At 37.8% G+C, this 23,427-nt stretch overlaps 1 protein-coding gene across 2 annotated transcripts in view; it reads left to right on the top strand.

The window, feature by feature from the left end:
- JAK2 (Janus kinase 2) overlaps positions 1-23,427 on the top strand; it is a 182,961-nt gene that overhangs the window by 109,254 nt on the left and 50,280 nt on the right. For both annotated transcript variants that reach the window (XM_004600138.2, XM_055138515.1), the window contains 4 exons: positions 16,320-16,641; positions 17,478-17,597; positions 20,529-20,686; positions 22,657-22,768. In XM_004600138.2, coding sequence (XP_004600195.1) covers positions 16,320-16,641; positions 17,478-17,597; positions 20,529-20,686; positions 22,657-22,768 — 712 coding nt within the window. The remainder of the gene's footprint in view (positions 1-16,319; positions 16,642-17,477; positions 17,598-20,528; positions 20,687-22,656; positions 22,769-23,427) is intronic.

Genomic DNA, 23,427 nt, shown 5'->3' with positions numbered 1-23,427 from the left:
CCACCCCCTACCCCCTATTGTATAACTAATGAATTTCACTTCATTTTCTCTTTACCTTGATTACATTCCATAATTCAACACAAAACTCACTATAGTTGTTGGAGTTTCCACCCAAGAGACACAGACCTACTACCAAGGAAGCATTTGATAATTAGTTTTCCATTGCTGGAAATGAAGAGATATGTAGCCCCACTGCTACAAGTACATAACTCTCTTTTTTTTTTTCCTTTTTCCTTTTCCCTTTTTTTTCCCCCCCATCCCCCTTCCCGCACCTCATAGTATGGTATACGCCACGCTGCGTTAGCCAGCGTGGGGCTTTTGCTTAGTTCACAGTCCAGAGAGATGGCTGCTACATTAATAACCTTCAATATTTCAACAAAAACTTACTGTTATTATTTGGAGTTTCCCCCCAAGTCAGACCTGTTCAAAAGGAACCGTTTCACATTGCTGACAATTATAAATGTTAAGTCACGTTGATGCGGCAGCGTCCGCGTGGTTTTGGATTTCTGTATAAAGTCCAGGGAAAATTCTGCCAGAAATTGCATAGCCCAGCTCACAGTCCCAGTGCACTGCTGTAAGAAGTCTCTGGAATTCAAGTGTTTAGGCGCAGAGGGTCCACTTCACGCTCAGCGGCTCCGAATTTATCTGGGCCGAGGGCGTGCCGGTTACGCCCCCTTCCCATGAGTTCCTGGGAGCCCCAAAAGTAAAAACCGAATACCTCTGGGTTTGGAGTCTCAGAAGATGGCGCCTGCCACGTGGGTGCCGCCAACCCGCTGTTTTCCATGCAGGAAGACAGGGTGGGGAGGAAAAAAATCCACCCCCTGGCAGCACAGAGTTGTAGCCCAGTTCGCAGTCCCAGTGCATTGCTATTGGATGCTGTGCTGGATGCCCGAATGTGTTAGATCTCTGGAATCAAAGTCTTTAGGTGCAGAGGGTCCCTAGAATTTATTTTTTAACAATATTCATATGTGAATGTCTGATGTGCAGATATCCTCTTCCATTCATTTGGATGTCTCTTCATTCTGATGGAGGTTTTTTTTTTTTTTTTTTTTTATCATATCCAGCGATGCTCAAGGGTTACTCCTGGCTCTGCACTCAGAAATTACTATTGGCAGTGCTTGGGGCACCATATGGGATTCCTCGGATTGAACATGGGTTAGCCGCATGTAAGGCAAATGTCCTACTAACTGTACTATCATTCCGGCCCCAACAGGCTTCTTCTTCTTCTTCTTTTTTAAATTGGATTTGGTATGGCAAAGGCTTGTTTCATTTTGCTTTTGTTTCCTTTTGGAAGAAAAGTCCCCCAAAGACATAACTTAGACTCAGTGTTGAATGTCTCATCTGTTTTGTTTTCTTTCATGTATTTTATTGTCTAAGGCCTCACATATAAGTCTTTAATCATTTTTGAATTGGTATCAACTGTTTCATTCTTTTGCTTTCGGTAGTTTAGTTTTCCCAGTACTAGACTGAAGATTCTTTTATTGCTTTATGTCTTTACTCATTTGTAGTAAATTAATTGCATGTGTGGGGGGTTTATTTCTGGACTTTCCATTTTGTTCCATTGATTTGCATATGTATTTTATGCCAACACAATGTTATTTTGATTACTGTAACTTAGTATTGTAATTTGATGTCAGGGAGCATTATACTTTCCATTATACTTTTGTCTTTTTTGCTTAGGAGTATTTTACTTTTGAGGGGTCTAATTATGGTGGGTTTTGTGCCATAACTAATAATGCTTTTGTTGACTCCTGGTTAGTGCTTGAGTAGCATTCCCAATAGCCCTAAGGGAACATGAAGTGCTGGGGACCATAGCCCCCTTTTTGTTTGAGCTCTTTATACATATATATGTATGTATATATATATGTATGTGTATATATATATATATATATATGACAGTGATGACAGTGATGCAGGTTTCTGAGTGCAGAGCCAGGAGTAACCCCTGAGCATTGCTGTATATGATCCAAAAAGAAAAAGCAAAAAACCTGCATCAAAATTTTATGTATATGTGTATATATATATCACTGTCACTGTCATCTCTGTCATCCTGTTGTTCATCGATTTACTCTAGCAGGCGCCAGTAACGTCTCCATTCGTCCGAGCCCTGAGATTTTAGTAGCCACTCCTTACTCATCCTTCCCAACAGTGCCGTATTGGAGGCTCTTTCAGGGTCAGGGGAATGAGACCTGTTATTGTTACTGTATTTGGCATATCGAATATGCCACGAGGAGCTTGCCAGACTCTTCTGTATGGGCGGGATTCTCTTGGTAGCTTGCCGAGCTCTCCAAGAGGCATATGTATATTTCCCTTTATGATGATTTGTCGAAGTTCAGGAATTTATTTACTCATGCGTCAGGTGCGAGCATGTGGAAAGCAGCCTAGAGGATGTTAACCCCTTGTCAGATGTATTATGTGCAGATCACTTCTTTTTTTTTTTTTTAAATTTTATTGAATTACCGTGAGATAGTTACAAGCTTTCATGTTTGGGTTACAATCACACAATAATCAAACACCCATCCTTCCACCAGTGCACATTCCCCACCATTAATATCCCCAGTATACCCCCCTTTCCCACCCTCCCCCTGCCTCCTGGCAGACAGTATTCCCCATACTCTCTCTCTCTCTCTCTCTCTCTCTCTCTCTCTCTCTATCTCTCTCTCTCTCTCTCTCTCTCTCTCTCTCCTTTTGGGCATTATGGCTTGCAAAACAGACATTGAGAGGTCATCGTGTTTGGTCCATTATCTACTTTCGGCACACATCTCCCATCCCGACTGATTCCTCCAGCCATCATTGTCTTAGTGATCCCTTCTCTATTCCATCTGCCTTCTCCCCTCCGCTCATGAAGCAGGTTTCCAGCTATAAGACAGTCCTCCTGGCCGTTGTATCTACTGTCCTTGGGTGACAGCTTCAAATAATGTTATTCTATACTCCACAAATGAGTGCAGTCTTTCTATGTCTGTCCCTCTCTTTCTGACTCATTTCACTTAGCATGATACTCTCCATGTCTATCCATTTATAAGAAAATTTCATGACTTCATCTCTCCTAAGCAGATAACTTCTTCTAGTTGGTAGGTTGCCATTTTGTTTCCATGATAGTTTCTTTTGCTATATAAATGCTTTTTAATTGATATAGCCTTTTTCAATTATTTAATCTTTTATTTCCTCTAGCATGAGAATTGTACCTCCAAGTACATCTCTGATATTAAGGTCCTAGAGTATACCACCTATGTTTTCTTCCATGTATCACCTGTGTGTTTTCTAATTTGGAGTCCAATAACCAAGCCTTAAATTCATTTTTGCTTTTTGTGTATGGAAGTAGTGATATAGTTTCAGTTCTTTGCTTATGATAGTCCAGCATCATCTGTTGAAATGTTTTTTTTTTTTATTTTTATGATCTTGGCTCCTCTGTTATGGGTTAAATATGTCATAGATATGTGTTGGTTTATTTCTAGGGCCTCTATTCTATGCCATCTGTCTCTGTGTCTGTTTTTGTTTTAATGTCACACTTTTTAAATTACTATTGCTTTGTAATATAGTCTGAAGTAAGAGAACATGATGCCTCCTCTATCTTTGTTTTTTATTTTTAGTTTACCCCAGATTTTGTAGCAGTCAGCATCACCCAAGCACATGCTATGGGTTAAGCATAGGGTATCAAGCTTGCTGTGGACACTTTGTGGACCCCTGAGCTATCTTCTAGGATTTTTTCTGCTGATTTCCTAATAGCATAACTGCCTTATAGGCTGCTTGAAGATTTTAACTCAGGACCTTGTACTTGTACAACAAGTGCTTTAAGTCACTAAGGTATCTTGCAGGTTTTTCTTACTGGAACAAATAGAAAGAGTGATTTCACTTTCAGGGATCACTCCTGGTAGAGTTCAGAAAACCAGATATGGTGATCAGACCCAGGTTAGCCATGTGTGAGGCAAGTATTCTATCTTCTGTGCTATTTGCTCTTGCCCCCAATTATTATTATTATTATTATTATTATTATTATTATTATTATTATTATTATTATTATTTTGCATTGCTCAGGGGTTACTGCTGGCTCATGCACTCAGGAATTACTCCTGGTGGTGCTTGGGGGACCATATGGAATGCTGGGAATCAAACCCAGGTCGGCTGCATGCAAGGCACCTGCTGTGCTATCGCTCCAACCCCCCAAATATTAATTTTTATACTGCCACTTTATGAATTCTTCATAGTTCTCTTGGTGACTTGTAAAGGTTTTCTATGTTTATTAACATGACATCTGCAAACAGTGATGGTTCTTTTTTCATTTATGTTTCTTTTTCATCTTTCTTGTCTTACATCTTTTCTCTTTCATATTAGGACTTCAAAATGACTGAAATGGGTATCTTTGTCTTGTTCAAGATCTTAGTATCTGTCTGTCATCCTGTTGCTCATTGATTTGCTCAAGCGGGCACCAGTAGCATCTTCATTGTGAGACTTACTGTTACTGTTTTTGGCATATTGAATATGCCACAGGTAACTTGCCAGGCTCTGCCGTGCGGGTGAGATACTCTTGGCAGCTTGCTGGGCTCTCTGAGAGGGGCAGAGGAATCAAACCCAGGTCAGCCGCATGCAAGGCAAACGCCCTACTCACTGTGCTATTGCTCCGACCCAAGATCTTAGTAGAAAAACTTCATTATCACCATTGAGCATATGATCTGTGGGTTGGTTATATGTGGCATTTTTTATATTGAATTATGCTCCTCCTGTCCTTGAGCGTTTTTTTACCATAAATGGATATTAATTTTTTTCATATTCTTATTTGATCACATGATTTTATTCACTTTTGTTTCTTGGTGTATTAAATTGAATCATTTGCGTGTTACATTTTTGCATCCTACTTGTCATGATGATTATCTTGATTTGTTGTTGCATTTGATTTGCCAAGACTGTTGAATGGTTTTGCATCAATAATACCTTTTTTTCTTTTTTTGCGTGCTTTCCTTCTCTGATTTTGGAATCAAAATGACAACAAAGGCCTCTTAGAATGTGTTCCAGAGTGTTTTCCTTTTTAAAATTTTGGGAAAATTTTGAGCAGGATGGATATTCCTCTTTCATAATGTAGAATTCAGTATTCAAGCCACCTGGTCATTGATGTTTGTACATAGAGTGAATTTTTTAATTATTGGTTTGATTTCTGAACATATGATTTGTCATTTCAAGCTCTCTATTTCTAACTGGTCCTGTCTTGGATGTTTATTTTACTCTAAAATTGATCACCAATTCTAACTTTTCCTATTTGTTTTCATATAGATATTCATAGTTTTTAGTGATTCACTATAATAGTATAGTGTCACTTACATTGGGTAATTAAATATCACTGTCACTGTATCATTGTCATCCTGTTGTTCATTGATTTGCTTGAGCAGGCGCCAGTAACGTCTTCATTTGTCCCTGTCGCATGCTAGTGTAGCCCACTGGCATCTGCTAGCTCTAGGAACACGAAGAGCACATTGTTGTTACTGTTTTTGGCATATCAGATATGTCACAGGTAGCTTGCCAGGCTCTGGATTCCTCTTAAATATAGTACCCAAAAATATTTGGGATATTAAATATAGTATCATTTATTTTGGGTTGGGGGCCATACTAAGCAGAGCTCTGGACTTTCTCTGGCTCTATATTCAGAGTTCACTATTGGCAGTGCTCAAGGGACCATATGGGGTGCCAAGGATCCAGAACCCTGGTCTGTAAAATGTAAGGCAAGTGCCTTACCTGCTATACTCTCCAGCCCCAGGTTTTCTCTCTGTGTTCCCTCTGGGCATGGGGGGAGGGGGGTAATATCAATTTTATTGATCCTTTCAAATAATTTGCATTTTGTTTTATTAATCTTTGTATCTTTTTGTTTTTGTTTATATTTCACTTACTTTGATTCTGGTTTATTGTTTATGTCCTCTAACTTTTGGCTCTGTTTTTCCTCTTTTTGGTTCTTATAGAGAACTTATATAGCTTTGAGCTTGGAGAACTTATAGCTTTGTTTAAGATTTTCCCTGTTTATCTTTGTGTAACAGTATTATGATGAATGTCCTTTAAAAGTTTTATTATGGTTTAGATAATATGGTTACAATAGTATTTAAAATAAAGTTACTACACACTGACACTACAAAAAGCCCATGAAGCCTCCACTCTGTCCTTATGTAACCCCTGGTGCATTCCCATCTTCATTGCTTTCCATACTTCCCCTCCTACAACCATTTTTAATTATTTGTTTCAAGGCGTTTAGGGATTTCATTGTTTGATGCTATCTGTTCCCTGATTTTGTTTTATTCTATTGCATAGATGAGTGAGATCATCCAGTATTATTCTTTGAGTTATTTTGCTTAATATGATATCCTTCAGTTCTATCCAAGTTGCAACAAATGGCACAATTTCACTTTTTCTTATAGCTGCATAATATTCTGTTGTGTATATACAACACAATTTCTTTATTTTATTTTATTTTTATAAAGTAGTTCACAATATTTGATCACATTGATATTCAAACACCAATCCCACCACCATTACACCTTCCGACCACTGTATTTTGAATGTTTTCATCCTGAACCCCAACCTCTACCCCAAAGCAAAATCAAAATAATTTGTTTTGTATTGTTTGTTGTCAATAAACCACTGAAAATACTCCAAAAAACTTTCCTTAGAGGAGAGTGTGTAAAGATTGTTGTATTTCACCCAGGGGCCACAAGTGATACAAGTGATATATAAGAGATTACTAATAAGATATTAAGGTTTGAGCCTAGTGTACTTATATATACACACACACACATAAATCACTTGTATCACTTGTTATCCTGTTGTTCATCAATTTGCTCAAGCGGGTGCCAGTAACATCGCCATTCGTCCCTGTCACATGCTGGTGTAGCCCAGTGGCATCTGCTCGCTCCAGGAACAGGAAGAGCCTCAAACCACTCATTTAGAGTCTGACAAAGAAGTCTGACCATCTTATAGGTGGGCGGCCATGCGTTATTTTGACATCCCGTGGAATCCAGTGGGTAACAGCTCTAGTCCAGTGGTCCTCTCTAAATCGCATTATGTGTCACTGGCCCATCTGATTTTCGACAACTTGGCAAATGAGACAGCATCCCTGATTCTTGATCGTCGTTGGAGATTGGATGGAGGTCGGAACTCCGGATTCCTTCTCTCACTTGAGTGAGATGTGATATTCCAAGCATAGTTCTTTCAGTTCGTCTGTGGGATACCTGAATAGCATTCTCATCAGGTTTTCGTAGGGTCCAGGTCTCTGAGGTGTATGTTAGTGCAGGAAGAATGGTGGAGTCAAAAAGATGTGCCCAGAGCTGGAGGTTCTTCATCCTCTTAACCACTTATTCAACGCTCTTGAAGGCATTCCATGCTGTTCTCTTACTCCTGCGCAGTTCAGGTGCCAGGTCGTTTGTCATGTTGAGTTCTTGACCTAGATACACATAACTGTTGCATTCAGAGGTGTTAGTTCTGTTGAGGGTAAATGGAAAATCAGGAACTAGTCCATTTCTCGTAAACATTATCTTCATGAGATTCAGCTGCAGTCCGACCTTTCCACACTCATGGTCAAAGTTAGCCAGCATTAGTGCTGCTTGGCTGATATTTCATGTTATTAGAATGATGTCATCAGTGAAGCGGAGGCGGTGTAGTTGCCAGCCATCTATCTTCACTCCCATTTCTTCCCATTCCAGTCGTTGCATGATGTTCTTGAGGGTGCCACTGAAGAGTTTCAGTGAAATGGTATTCCCCTTCCGAACCCCACGTCAATGATCACTTCTTTGTAGAATGGTGATATCCTGGTGGTGAATCCATTATACAGCTCATAGAGGATCCTGATGTACTGAGTTTGAACACCCTGTTTGACTAGGGCTTCAATGACCAATTCAGTCTCAACAGAGTCAGAGGCCTTCTTTAAATCAATGAACATTAGGCAGAGCAGCATCTTGAACTCTCATGAAACCTCAATGAACTTGGTTACTCTGTGGATATGGTCGATCGTGCTAAATCCTTTTCGGAACCCAGCTTGCTCGCATGTTTGTCCTTCGTTTAGTGTTCTGCCAATCCTATTCAGGATGACTTGAGTGAATAACTTGTAGACAATGGACAACAGGCAGATCAGGCGATAGTTACCAATGTTGTGGATGTCTTCCTTCTTGTACAACAGTTCAGTCCTGCTGGTTTTTCCATTGAGACAGAATCTTGCATTTAGACAGGTAGTGTGTGAAAAGCTGAGCTAGTGTATTGACGAGTACTGGCGGTAGATTCTTCAGGTGTTCAGGTCTGACCTTGTCTGGACCTGGTGCTGTACCCTTCTTTACCGACGAAATGGCATGTCGGATTTCAGAAGGGAGAACACTGGAAACAACGTATCCATCTTGCCGAATTTGGTATGTGGGCATGTAGACATGGCTATCAAAGAGATCTGAGTAGAAGTCGTGGATAACCTTTTCCATTGCCCTTCTGGAAGATGTGATAGACCCATCAGGACGTCGGAGTGCAGTCATCTTGGTCTTGTAGTTGGCGAAAGACGGGTGGGTGTTGCGAATACTTTTCCCGGCTTCTACTGTATCAGCAAACACTGCTGCTCTTCTGTCTTTGAGGTCTTCCTTTATCGCTTCTCTGCATAGCTTTGCGAGCTCGGATGTTAGCTTGTGATTGCCTGAGGCTCGTGCCAAATGACATTGGTGAATGAGCTCGAGGGTTTCTGAAGACAGACGACTTTTTGTGGCTTTCTCTCTCTCTGCATTCCTTTGCACAGTCACGGAGTTGCTGAACCAGTCGATCATATTCCTCATCAATGTTGTCAGTGACTGAATTTTTCCATATTGCTGCTATAGTACTAAAGAGCTCCAGTTGGTGGTTGTTCTGGGTGTTCTCTTAAACTTTGCAGCCCTTTCTCTCCACTCCTTGAAATAGAATTTCGCACAAAGAAGATGGTGGTCTGATCCCGTTTGGAATTTTGGGACAACAGTGACATTGGTCAGGCAAAACCTTCGATTGAATATGATGTGGTCAATTTTGTTGTGGAACTGTCCACTGGGGGACTCCCATGTCCAACATTTAGATTCGACCTTCTGGAACTGCGAGTTACCGTGCATGGTGTTGGTCAACATGATGAACTCAGTCTCACCCTGTTCATTCCATTCAAGGACGTGGGTCCTAATGTGGAGTTCTTTGGTTGACCTTCTAGGTCCTATCTTGGCATTAAAATCACTGACAATGATCTTGTAGAAGGTGTGGTCTTTCTTATAGAACTTCTCCAGCTCCATGTAGAACTTTACAATTTCTTCTTCATCGTAGTTCGATGTTGGTGCATAGACAACGAAGATAGAAACTGCCGGCAACAAGCCACATCTATTCAGTGTCCGGTTTGGGTTGTTAGGGATTCGAATGAATCAATGCTTATGGCCGAGCTTGTTTTGACAAGGACACTGACACCGCCGAGACCTCTACTGTCGCATGTTCTGAGAAACAGTTCTCCAGTGTTGAAAAGGGCGTGATGTGTTCGATGCCTTCTTGTCTCGTTCAATCCATGGATGTCGTACTTGTCTGCGCTTGCACCATCAAGTCCTCGATGGATGTTTCCGATGCCAGAGTACGTGCATTTAAAGTGCAGTCATTTTAGTACTTCTTTGTTTTGGCTCCTAACTTGGCCCTGAGATTTTCTCAGCCTCTCCTTATTCGTCCTTCTTAACACTGCTGTATTAGGGGCTCTTCCAGGGTCAGGGCAATGAGGCCCATTGTTGTTCCTATTTTTGGCATATCAAATACGCCACGGTTAGCGTGTCAGGCTCTACTGTGTAGGCGGGATACTCTTCGTAGCTTGCTGGGCTCTCCAAAAGGGATCGAGGATTTTAGGGCAGCCTCTAATTGCCATTACAGGTGTTCCTATGGTTCACACCATATTTGAACCCCATCAAATATGGTGCGGTAATGATGGAAAATGGGTAGGGAATGTGTCTGGAAAGCAGTCTTTAGGATGGCGGCGGTGTGTGTGTGTGTGTGTGTGTGTGTGTGTGTGTGTGTGTGTGTGTGTGTGTGTGTGTGTATCTATTTCCCTCTAAGATTGATTGCCTTCAACTTTTTTTTCATCATTTGTTTCTTTATTCCTCCTGAAAATGACAGGTTTTATGAGTGTTTGTCAGAAACTGTGAGTGTAGTTGTCATAATTGCTTTTCTAGGGGAAAGCATGTGTATCTATAATACTCCGCTGCCTCCAGAGGCCTCAGTTTGGCCTCAGCAACTGTAAGCTCTTCAGCAACCTCTGCATTTTGGGCCTCCATCTCCTGTTGATGTGTCAGCCAGACGTAGTGATCTTTAACAATTCTAGCGTTTCTTCTAACAAGGCAAATTAAATCAGGGGTCTGAGCTCCAGGCACAATCTTCCTCTCTCTGCAGTACCCCATAATGGATACTGTGTGCCTCTAGAAACAGGTCTTGACAGAGCTGTGTATGTTTCTTTTTGCTTTTCTCCTTGCAACTAGTTGCTTTTAAGAGCATCCTTTAGGAGTCTGCATCCTTTTTTTAAATATGTTGATATAAAATTTTACTTTATTTTTAATTTATTTTCTTATTAGTGAATCATCGTGAGATACTGTTGCATACTTACAAACTTTTGTGTTTGCATTTTGGTCATACAATAATCCGGTACCCATTCCTCCACCAGTGCCCATTCTCCAACACCAATGATCCCAGTATCCCTCCCACCTGTCCCTACCCCATCCCCCTCCCACCCCACCTATGTGGCAGGGCATTCACTTATGTTCTATCTCTTCTTTTGGGTGTTGTGGTTTGCAATAGAGGTACTGAGTGGCCGTTGTGTTTGGTCTATATTCTATTTTTGACAGCTCCCAACTGGAGCGGGTCCTCCCAGCACCCTTTATGTGGTGTTCCCTTCTCTGTCTGAGCTGCCTTTTCCCTCAGCATGACAGGCCAGCTACCAAGTTAGGGGCAAACCTCCTGGTCCTTATCTCTACTATTCTTGGGTGTAAGTCTCCTATTCTGTTACTTTTTATTCCACAGATGAGTGCAATATTTCTATGCCTGTCCCTCTCTTTCTGCTCATTTCACTTAAAATGATACTTTCCATGTTGATCCACTTATATGCAAATTTCATGACTTCATCTTTTCTAAGAGCTATATAGTATTCCATTGTGTAGATATACCAAAGTTTCTTTAACCAGTCATCTGTTCATTCAGGTTTTTTCCAGATTGTGGCTATTGTAAACAGTGCTGCAATGAACATAGAAATGCAAATGTCATTTCTACTATACTTTTTTGCTTCTCTGGGATATATTCCCAGGAGTGGTATTGCTGGATCAAATGGGAGCTCAATTTCTAATTTTTTGAGAATTGTCAATAGTGTTTTCCAAAAGGCTGAACCAGTTGGCATTCCCAGCAGCCCTGAAGGAAAGTCCCTTTCTCTTCACATCTGCGGCAACACCGTTTGCTTTTATTCTTTTGGAATTGGGCCAGTCTCTGGTGTATGATGATATCTCATTGTTGTTTTGATCTGCATCTCGCTGATGATTAGTGATGTAGAGCATTTTCTCATGTGCCTTTTAGCCATTCTGATTTCTTCTTTGAGAAAGTTTCTGTTCATTTCATTGCCCCATTTTCTGATGGGGTTGGATGTTTTCTTGTGGAGTTCAACCAGTGTCTTGTATATTGTTGATATCAACCCTTTATCAGATAAGTATTGGGTGAGTATCCTTTTTCATTCTGTGGATTGTCTTTGGATTCTGGTCACTGTTTCTTTATAGGTATAGAAGCTTCTTATTTTAAGATAGTCCCATTTGTTTATCTCTGTTTCCACTTGCCTCGTCAGTGGAAAGTCATCTTTGAAGACACCTGTAGCTTCAATGTCATGGAGGGTTTTGCCAACCTTATCTTCAATATACCTTATGGATTCTGGTCTGATGTTGAGGTCTTTAATCCATTTTGATCTGAATTTTATGCATGGTGTTAGATAGAGATCTGAGCCCATTTTTTTGCATGTAGCTGTCCAGTGTTGCCAGCACCATTTCTTAAACAGGCTTTCCTTGCTGCACTTCATATTTTTGGCTCTCTTATCAAAAATAAGATGGTCATATGTTTGAGGGTGTGTATGAGGATATTCAAACCTGTTCCATTGATCTACTGCTCTGCCTTTGTTCCAGTACCATGCTGTTTTTTTTTCTTTCTTTCTTTCTTTATTTATTATTTTTTTAATTAGTTTATTTTTAATTAGAGAGTCATCGTGAGGGTACAGTTACAGATCCATACATCTTTGTGCTCATGCTTCCCCCATACAAAGTTCAATAACCCATCCCTTCACCAGTGCCCATTCTCCACCACCCGTAAACCCAACATCCCTCCCCCCCTCCCCAGACCCGTCTCCCCCCACCCCACCCTGCCACTATGGCAGGGAATTCCCTTTTGTTCTCTCTCTCTGATTAGGTGTTGTGGTTTGCAATAGAGGTGTTGTTTTAATTATTACCACTTTGTAGTAGAGCTTGAGGTTGGGGAAGGTGATGCCCCCTATCTTCCTTTTCCCCAAAATTGCTTTAGCTATTCGTGGGGGTTTGTTGTTCCCTATGAATTTCAGGAATGTTTGGTCCAGTTCCTTGAAGAATGCCCTGGGTATCCTTATAGGCAGCACATTGAATCTGTATTATGCTTTGGGGAGTGTTGCCATTTTGACAGTGTTAATTCTCCCAATCCATGAGCAGGGGATGTGTTTCCATTTCCTCGTGTCCTCTTTTATTTCATGAAGTAACGTTTTATAGTTTTCTCTGTATAGGTCCTTCACCTCCTTAGTAAGCTGATTCCATGGTACTTTTTTTTCTGAGTCATGATTGTGAATGGGATTGCTTTTTTATATCATTTTCTTTCTCATTATTTGCATATAGGAAAGCCATGGACTTTTGGGTATTGATTTTATAGCCTGCAACTTTACTATACAAGTCTATTGTTTCCAGGAGTTTCTTGGTAGAGGCATTAGGGTTCTCTAAATATAGTATCATATCATCTGCAAATAGTGAGAGCTTGATTTCTTCCTTTCTTATCTGGATGCCCTTAATGTCTTTTTCTTCCCTAATCGCTATTGCAAGTACTTCCAGTACTATATTGAATAGAAGTGGTGAGAGTGCGCATCCTTGTCTTGTCTCTCATCTTAAAAGGAAGGCTCTTAGTTTTTCCCCATGGAGGATAATGCTTGCTATTGGCTTGCGGTAGATGGCTTTGACTATTTTGAGGAAGGTCCCTTTTATACACATTTTGGTGACAGGTTTCATCATGAACGAGTGCTGGATCTTGTCAAATGCTTTCTCTGCATCTATTAATATGATCATATGGTTTTTATTATTTCTTTTATTGTTATGATGAATTATGTTGATTGGCTTGTGAATGTTAAACCATTCTTGCATCCCTGGGATGAATTCCACTTGGTCATGGTGTATAATCTTTTTGATGAGTCGTTGGATTCTATTTGCTAATATTTTGTTGAGGATCTTCACATTCGTATCCATCAGAGGTTTTGGCCTGTAATTTTTTTTTGTGGTGTCTCCATTTGCTTTTGGTATTATTGTGATACGTGCCTCATACATACTGTTTAGGAGTGTTTCTGTTTCCTCAATTTCCTGGAAAAGCTTGAAAAGAACTGGCAATAGGTCCTCTTTAAATGTTTGGAAGAACTCTCTAGTGAATCCGTCTGGACCTGGGCTTTTGTTTTTGGGAAGACTTTTGATTGCCATTTCAATTTCCTTGATGTTAATTGGACTATTCAGGTACTCCAGGTCTTCTTGGTTCAGCCTTGGGAGATTATAGGAATCCAGGATTTTATCCATTTCTTCTAGATTCTCTTGTTTCATGGCATACAGACTTTCGAAGTAGTCTCTGATTATCTTTTAAATTTCTTTGGTTTCTGTTGTGATGTTCCTCTTTTCATTTCTGATTTGGTTTATTAGGGTTCTCTCTTTCTCTCTCTTTGTGAGTCTTACTAGTGGTTTATCAATTCTACATATTTTCTCAAAGATCCAGCTCTTAGGTTCATTGATTTTTCAGATTGTTTTTTGGGTTCCCATGTCATTGATTTCTGCTCTAAGTTTTATTATTTCTTCTGCCTGGTTGGGCTCCTTTTGTTGGTCCTTTTCTAAGATCTTGAGCTGTGAGATCAAGTTATATATGTGGGCCCTTCCTTTCTTCCTTGCAGAGCTATAAATTTTTCCCTTAATATGGCTTTAGCTGCGTCCCACAGGTTCTGGTAGCTCCTGTTTTCATTCTCATTTGTTTCCAAGTACCTTTTTATCTCTTCCTTGATTTACCCCCTGACCCACTCATTGTTCAACATTGAGTTGTTCAATTTCCAGGTATTTGATTTGGTTCTCTGCGTCTGTGCATGATTAACTTCTATCTTCAGTGCATCATGGTCTGAGAAGATAGTTGACACAATATCTGTCTTCCTGATAACTATTGAGGTATGCTTTGTGGCCCAGCATGTGATCTGTTTTGGAGAATGTTCTGTGTGCACTGGAAAAAGAAATGTGTATTCTTTTTTATGGGATGGCAAAGCCCTGTATATATATATATATATTAGTGGTGTGTCACCTGAGTTTTAATTTTGTTGATCTATCTAGAAGTGATAAGGCTGTGTTGAAGTTTCCAACTGCTATTGTGTTGCTAGCAATGTCCTCCTTAAAAATCTGTTAGAAGTTGTTTTAAGTATTTAGCTGGTACCTCATTAGGTGCATATATGTTTAGGAGTGTGAATTCTTCCTGCTGTACATTTGCCTTGATTATTAAAAAATGGGTTGCCTTCAACTTTAAACTCCATCAAATGTATATACCATGGAAAAATTGGGGGTTAAGAAGGCTGATCAATGGTTGGAACTAACCATAAGTGTGTGGAGTCTGAGGGTAGGTAAAGTAGAGAAGAGACTGCTATGACAGTAATCACTGGGAATGATCATGCTGGACAGGTGCTGAATGTTAAAAGAAGGTAAGGGATATTCTGCATAACCTTTCAGTATCAATATTGCAAACCACAGTGCCCAAAAAGAGAGAGACAGCAAACAGATAGACAAACAGACAGAATAAAAGCGCCTGCCATAGAGGGAAGCAGGGGATAGGCGGTGGGGCATGATGGGTGGGAACCTGGGGATACTGGTGCTGGGAAATGTACACTGGTAGAGGGATTAGGACTTAAATCCAATCATGAGCAGCTCTGTAAAAAATAAATAAAAAGTTTATGTAAAAAAATAAAAATAAAAAATTGTTTGGAAATTTGAAAATAATACCATTTCTCTTTATATATTTATTTATTCTTACAAAGTTGTTCATGATTGGTTTTCAGTCATACAGTGTTCCAACACCCATCCCTTCACCACCCTCACCAGCGTACATTTTCACCACCAATATCCCCAGTTTACCTCCTGCCCACCCGCTTCTGTGACAGGCACTTCTCTCTCTTTCTCTTTCTTTCTCCCTCCCTCCCTTTCGCTCTCTCTTTCTCTCCCCCGCCCCCCAGCCCTCTACCATCACCCCCTTTGGCATTATGGTTTGCAATACAGATACTTAAAAGCCATCAATGTGTATCCCTTTACCTACTTTGAACATTCGGTTCTTGTCCAGAGTTATCATTTCCAATTATTATTGTCATACGGCAGTTATCCTAACTGCACTCCACCCCACACACACTTTGTATACCACAATTTCTTATTCATTCATCTGTCATTGAACATTAGGTTTTTTCCATGATCTGACTATTGTATTTTGTGCAGTAAACGTATCTTTTCAAAATAATGTTTTTTGGGGGCTGGAGCAATAGTACAGAAGGTAACACACTTGCCTTGCACTTGGCTGATCAGTGTTAGATCCACAGAATCTCATGTGGTATCCTGAGCACCACCAGAAGTGATTTCTAAGTGCAGAGTCTGATTACCCCTGAGCATTGCCAGGTGTGGCTGAAAAACAAAACATAGCACCAAAATAATGTTTTTTGTTTGGGGAGTAAATGTTCTTTCATAGGTAAGGGAAGTCCTCCAATATTATTTCTTTGAATGTTCATTCTCTCTCTCTGTCTCTCTGTCTCTCTCTCTCTCTGGGAAAACAGATAACATTTTTATTATTGACTGGACTATGCTTTTATTATATGAGGTAAGGAAAATTAACATCTTGTAGACATTTATGGTAATTTGGAATTTGTGTATGTATTTGTGCCATCAAGATTCAGGTTTTATACTCTACACTGGTGGTTGTTACTTTTCTCTTCTTGAGCAAAAAGGTGACAACTTCTCTTTTAATAAAAAAAAAATCCTCATTTTGTTTTTCTATATGTGTGTACTTTTTTTTCTTAGTTACAAGACATTTTTACCAAAATGTGTACGAGCAAAGATTCAAGACTATCATATTTTGACAAGGAAGAGAATAAGGTACAGATTTCGAAGATTTATTCAGCAGTTTAGCCAGTGCAAAGCCACTGCCAGAAACTTGAAACTTAAGTACCTTATAAATCTGGAAACTCTTCAGTCTGCCTTCTATACAGAACAATTTGAAGTAAAAGAACCTGGAAGAGGTCCTTCAGGTGAGGAGATTTTTGCAACCATTATAATAACTGGAAACGGTGGAATTCAGTGGTCAAGAGGGAAACATAAAGAAAGTGAGACACTGAAAGAACAGGTAATCCTTAATGATATGTTCTTATTTTTTATTATTTTAAGTAAAATAACAGTAGAAGCAAATGATTTTAGTTATTTTAAACATGGTCTTTGCAGTTCTTTTCTTTGTTTGGTAGAGTGAAAGCTTTGAACAGTGTAATACTATCAGGATCATTTCAATGGTTCCTTTTAGATTACTAAATAGATTTTAAACATTCATGACAAAGTCATTGGTAATATTTTTCTTATACTTTCAGAAAGTACTTGAATTCTAAAAATGATTTTTAAAGTAGTTTTGCCTTTCCCTTTTGCTTTCATTAATACTGAACTGATAGTAACAGGCACAGCTGTAAAATTTGAAGAACTTTAACTTACTTAAATTTATAATGCACACTTGATAAATAATTTTGTTTTATCAGTTTTGTATTGCATACTATTATTTGTTAATGTTTTTATAGTTTTTAGACTACATTATATATTATTTTCATTTTTTACTTAACTTTAAATTTTCTGGAAATGGTTTCTAATTTTGATTGGATGAAGGTTTCTGTAACATTCTTAGAGTCTTGGTATCCTTTAATTTTTTTTAAGTAAAAAAATTAGATAAATTTTATACTAGATTCCTGACAGCCTTTAAATTTTTTAAAGTAAATTCTAAGTCAAATTTTTAAAGTAAATTCAAAGATATAGTGTATTCTTTGGGATAGATTATGGGTGTGGGGATTATGTTTAATGCTTATCTGTGAATATAAATACTTTTTTGTTTCAAGAATTAGGATGACTGTTATCTCCTATGTGAGTTTTAAAATGACTTCATAAATTTTACTTTTTTTTATTTAAAATGCTCTTTAATTATAGGATTTACAGTTATATTGTGATTTCCCTGATATTATTGATGTCAGTATTAAACAAGCAAGCCAAGAAGCCTCAAATGAAAGCAGAATTGTAACTATCCATAAACAAGATGGTAAAATTCTGGTAAGTTTGCTTAGTAACTTATTAGTGGTTATATCTTAGAGTTGTCAGAAATAAGTATTTTAATACCAGATCTTAATGCTAAAATTATTTTTTTCCAACAATTTTTATTACACTTTTATTACACTTACTGTAGCTCTGAACAAGCATAGTAAGCTTATGAAAAAATGGCATCTAGCTTTTAGTATCACTCTCAACATTATCTGCTTATTTTATTCTGGAAAAAGGTCAGCACACCACTGTATTCTGGTGAGAAAACACTGTGACCCTACTCTGGATTGAACTAGTGGCCTGTTGTAATGCTCATTCTTTCCTGATACTTTTTTTTAACCAATTGAGATGTACATAATTCTAGTCATACAAGAGAACAAGAAAATAAATTGAGACCATCTGGATTTTATATAGTAATCCTTTGATTTTTTTAAGAAGTAGAAATTCCACTTTTATATTCATCAAAGAGAAAGAAAATAATTATTTACTCCCTGCTTTTAAAGTTTCTCCTTTATTTGTTTTCTTTTAACATATATTTCTTGATCTGTCTTAAAAATCATACTTCTTTGCTCATTTAACTTAAATATCTGTATAATCTACCTGTCTGTGGGCTTTTTAGGTTGTATTACAAAAATCATGACTACTTGGAGTTACAGTTGGCATTTAGTCACCATGATTTCTTTTTTGTTTTTTTCTGGCCATACCCAGCTGTGCTCAGGGCTTACTCCTGGGTCTGTGCTCAATAATCACTGTTGGAAAGACTTGGGGGAACCATATGGGGTGCTGGGGATCAAAACTGGGTCAGCTATGTGCAAAGCAAGCGCCCTGCCCACTGTACTTTTTCTCTAGCCCCAGCACAGTTTCTTACTCTTACATTTTAAAAAATTATGGTATATAGTATGAACTTACCACCTACAGGATAGACTGTGAGTTTCTTGAAGTATCGTATTTTTGCATTTTTTGCCCTTATACAGTCTTCATGCATTTGTAGCCTTTTTAATAGCACTATCATCAGCATCTCAAATGTATTAATGTATTTTACATTCAACTTTGAAAATCAAATGGGCCACTCACCTGTTTTATCACTGTCACTGTCACTGTCATCCCAATGCTCATCGATTTGCTTGAGCGGGCACCAGTAATATCTCCATTGTGAGACTTGTTACTATATTTGGCACATCGAATATGCCACGGGGAGCTTGCCAGGCTCTGCTGTGTGGGCAAGATACTCTCGGTAGCTTGCCAGTCTCTTCGAGAGGGACGAAGGAGTCCAACCCCAGTCGCCCGCGTGCAAGGCAAACGCCCTACCCGCTGTGCTATTGCCCCAGCCTGCACCTGTTTTATAAATACATTAATTTTTTTATTGATTGAGGAACTATTATGTACAGTAGTGAATCGTGGTTTTCTGTGTACACAATTCCAACACCACACCTATGACCTATGTACCCACCTTCCTCCCTCACGATCCCCAGTGCCTCTTCCTTTTCATCCCCCTACCCACAACAGATTCAGTTCTGTAGATCAGTACTCCCATTGTGCTGCTTTCTGCCCTTTGTTTCTTCCTTACTGTGTATTTTTAAGTTCTATGTATGAGAGATCATTCTGTATCCCTTTCTTTTTGGCTATCTTCACTCAAAATGTTATCTTCTAGTTCTATCCATGTGATGGCAAATTGCATATTTTGTCCTTTGAACTGCATTATACATTGTGAATATATACCATGACTTATTGATTATTCATGTGTAGTTGGGTATTTGAATTATTTCCTTTATCTTATCTATTATACTAAGCCTGTAAGCAATATAGGTGTATATGTATCCTTTCAAATCAACGTTTTTATATTTTTGAAGTAAGCGCTAAGAAGTGGTATCACTGGGTTATATGGAAGTTCTGTTTCTTTGTTTTTGAAAGATCTCCATGTTGCGCTAGAGAATGAACCATAAAATATCCCCACCAACAGTGGAAAGGGTTTCTTTCTCTCCACAACTCTACCAATGTTGTCTATTTCTTGACTTTTTAATATGTGCTGCCACTCGCATCTCAATGTTATTTGATTTGCATTTCTGGAATCATGAAAGATGATGATGAGCACTTTTTCACATATTCATTGGCCTTCCATATTTCTTCTTTGGGAAAGTGTTCATATCCTCTCTCATTTTTTGAATAGGGTCTTTTTATTTTTTTTCTACGAGTGCTTTTTAGATTGCGGATATTAGCCCTTTATCTGATGCATTTTGTGCAGATATTTTCTTCCATTTGGTAGGGTCTCTTTCTATTAAAGCTTTCACTTGTATTTTTGTACCCTTTACCTGTATGATACTCTAGGGCCTAGTTCAGGTAAAGCATAGTAAGCTTTTAGTGGCTCAGTGAAGGATGATTAATTATCATTAGCTTCAGTATGGGGTTTATAAAATGAATACTTTATAAATGATGTTTATTGATGCTAATGTGAACATTCTAGAGCAGCATAAGGAACTTCTTTGTAAGACTGTTTTTGACTTACTGACTTCAGTTTTTTATATCTATAACAGAGAGGTTAACTAATTTTCCAAGGTCACAATGTTGGTTAAATGACATGGCCTCTGTACACACTAATTCATGATAGATAACTAAACTCTTAACTGTGACACTACCTTATTTGTTGATTACTCCTTTACTTAATGACTTAAAAAATTCTTTTATCGGGGCTGGAGAGATAGCCCGAGCACTGCCAAAAGTAATTCATGAGTGCAAAGCCAGGAATAACCCTTGTTCGTTGCCGGGTGTGACCCAAAAAAAGCCAAAAAAATTTTTTTTTAATTTTAATTGGGAGTCAAAAGAAACACTTTGGCAATTTAAAAGAAAATACAGGAAGATTACTTTATTAACATAATATAAAAGAATTTTTAATATAAATTCTGCAGAATTTTAAGTTATACTTGCTTATCTTTTTTTTTTGTTAAGGAAATTGAACTAAGATCATTAAGAGAAGCTTTATCTTTTGTGTCATTAATTGATGGATATTATAGATTAACTGCAGATGCACATCATTACCTCTGCAAAGAAGTAGCATCTCCAATGGTTCTTGAAAATATACAAAGCAACTGTCATGGCCCAATTTCGTGAGTACTACTGATTTTAAAAAAGTAAAATTTTTAAGTAAATGAGAAATTTTAAAGAAGATCTATGTAGGTTTAGATGTTTATTAAAAAAATATTGTATTATTTTGAGTGAAGTTTTATTTCATTGGGGGCTCTCCCTATTAGTGCTTGGGAGTAGATGGGTTGTTCCTAGAGATACTACATAGTACTCAGGTGTTTGATCCGGCATGTGGGGCACAACAGTGCTCAAGGTCACCCAGAGGTGTGTGAGGGCCACATGGTGTCATTATTAGGACTTGGACCTCTTGTTTATAAGGCGTGCGCTCCAACCCTTTGAATTATCTTCCAGTCCCAAATTTTGGGATTTTTTTTTTTTTGCAAGTAGAATATTTTTTCCAATCAAATATAATTAGTTTCATTTAGGAGATAAATGCTATCTGTATTCAACCTCTGATACAGATAAGTTATGTAAGTTTACACTTAGTTGATTCAGGTGCTTATAAAAAACTTACTAAGTTTTATTACCTTTCAAGTACTACAGATGAACCACAATTCAAAGTTTGATAGTCATTATTATTTTTGGACCCAATTCCATCTGTTGAAAGCTTCAAACCAGTATTTGTATGTTGTTTATATTTCCGGACAGGCCCTGTTTAGTATTTTCTGCAGTGAATGAAAATGACATTGTTGTCTATCTGTGCTATTTATTTCAGTAGCCACTAGAAACATGTAGTAGCTTTTGAAATGGGGCTAGTGCAGTTATTTAATTTTAATAACCCTAAGCAACAATATGTGGCTACTAGACACCTTATTGACCTTTTATACTAGGTTGTGCTGACTATCCTGTTTAATATCTTTTGAGCCACATCTTTAATCCAGAACACAAGAGAACTACAGAAAAAAATTAGAGAATTTGAAGAACTTCTTTTTTGTTGTTGTTACCTTAACCTACCTTTCATTAAATATTTGAGAATATATATCCTGGTTGTTCATTAGAATGCTATACTTAATTGAGCATTCAAAAATTGACAGCTTCCAGTATTTTTCAATATTTTTAAAACATTCTCTGTTAACTCATTCATTTTCCATCATCCATTCCAGCATTCTCTCATTTATTTGTAGAACTTCCATTAATACTATACTAACACTAAGGATGGAACGTTAAATTTATATAGAATACTTAGCTATTGTGCCTGGCACTAGTTTATATTATATATTAGAAATACAGTGATAAGTGAAAAAAAGATGATTCCTGCTTTCATGTTGATTAGTGTTTTACTTTTTTTTTTTAAAAAAAGTGAGTTCCAGTAAATAATATATAGTAAAATTTTAAAGTCAGTAGCTTTTTATCATTAGCAGCAGGTCCTTTGCTATACATTAAATAGTGAAATAAACACCTCAATTTTTATTTAGTCATTGCTATATTAGATATGTATTTTATGATATATTGTTTATATGTAAACATATTAAATTTAGATGAAATTTTAATGAGTTAACTGAAATTTAATGTTAAAAGAAATTTTATGAACCTGTGATTTTAAAAATATGAAGTTGTTGGGACTGGAGCAATAGCACTGCAGGTAGGGCATTTGCCTTGCACATGACCCACCTGGGTTTGATTCCCAGCATCCCATATGGTTCCCCGAGCACTGCCAGGGGGTAATTCCTGAGTGCAGAGCCAGGAGTAACCCCTGTGCATCGCCGGGTGTGACCCAAAAAGAAAAAAATATATAAAGTTGCAATAAGGCAGAGTTGCAAATGAATGGTTCTTTTTGTCTTATACTTTCATTTTTTAAGCAGTATAATTAACTTGCATTTATTTTAACTTGCTACAAAATAGCTTGGTACTATAAGTTCTTTTCTCTCAAGATTATTGTAAATAATGTACAGAAGGCTGCTAAAAATTGTGAAGTCTTCACTTGAACTTTGATCTTTCATATGACGGGCTGATGCTTTTCATGTTCTTATTCAAATTACTTCTATGTTTTTAGAATGGATTTTGCCATCAGTAAACTGAAGAAAGCAGGTAATCAGACTGGACTATATGTACTTCGATGCAGTCCTAAGGATTTTAATAAATATTTCCTGACTTTTGCTGTTGAGGTTAGTATGTCACATTAATCAATGGTAACATCTTTCTTGATAGATCTTCCCTTCCATGTTTCTCAGGCATAATTAATTTTTAATACTGAGAAATATTGCTCTAGTATGACAACTAGTATAATAATGCTTAATTTACCTCAGACATTCTCCATAAGCAAGAAAGAATTCTAAAGAATTTTTTTAATGCAAACTAATTTATAATGTGTTTTTATTTGCTATTCATTTTATTTAAAATGTTTGGGCATTACCAGTTTGCCAAACTCCAACAACTCTCTCTCTCCCCTCTCTCTCTCTCTCTCTCTCTCTCTCTCTCTCTCTCTCTCTCTCTCTCTCTCTCTCTCTCACATCATACAAAATGGAAATCCTTCATATAGCTCAAAATTAAAGTAAAATTTCTTTTAGTAGTAATGATTATAGTGTTGTAGTAAAAGAGGGTTATAACATAGTACTTTGAACTCATAGTTTTTTATATTAAAAATATTTTCTACAACGTATATCTTAAATATAAAACCACGATGATACTTTTCTATTAATACAGATTAATTTGGATTCTAATTCACTGTACAAAATTATCTGAATAAGATAGAACTTACATGGTAGTTTCATGATATAAATTGTGAGCTTTTAAACAGCTTTCAGCATTATCTTCTTTTTAAAGT

This window comes from Sorex araneus, chromosome 1 (genome assembly GCF_027595985.1).
Source record: "Sorex araneus isolate mSorAra2 chromosome 1, mSorAra2.pri, whole genome shotgun sequence".
In the NCBI taxonomy this organism is placed as follows: Eukaryota; Metazoa; Chordata; class Mammalia; order Eulipotyphla; family Soricidae; genus Sorex; species Sorex araneus.
The sequence above is the reverse complement of the archived record's forward strand: the minus strand, read 5'-3'. Positions and strand labels throughout refer to the sequence as shown.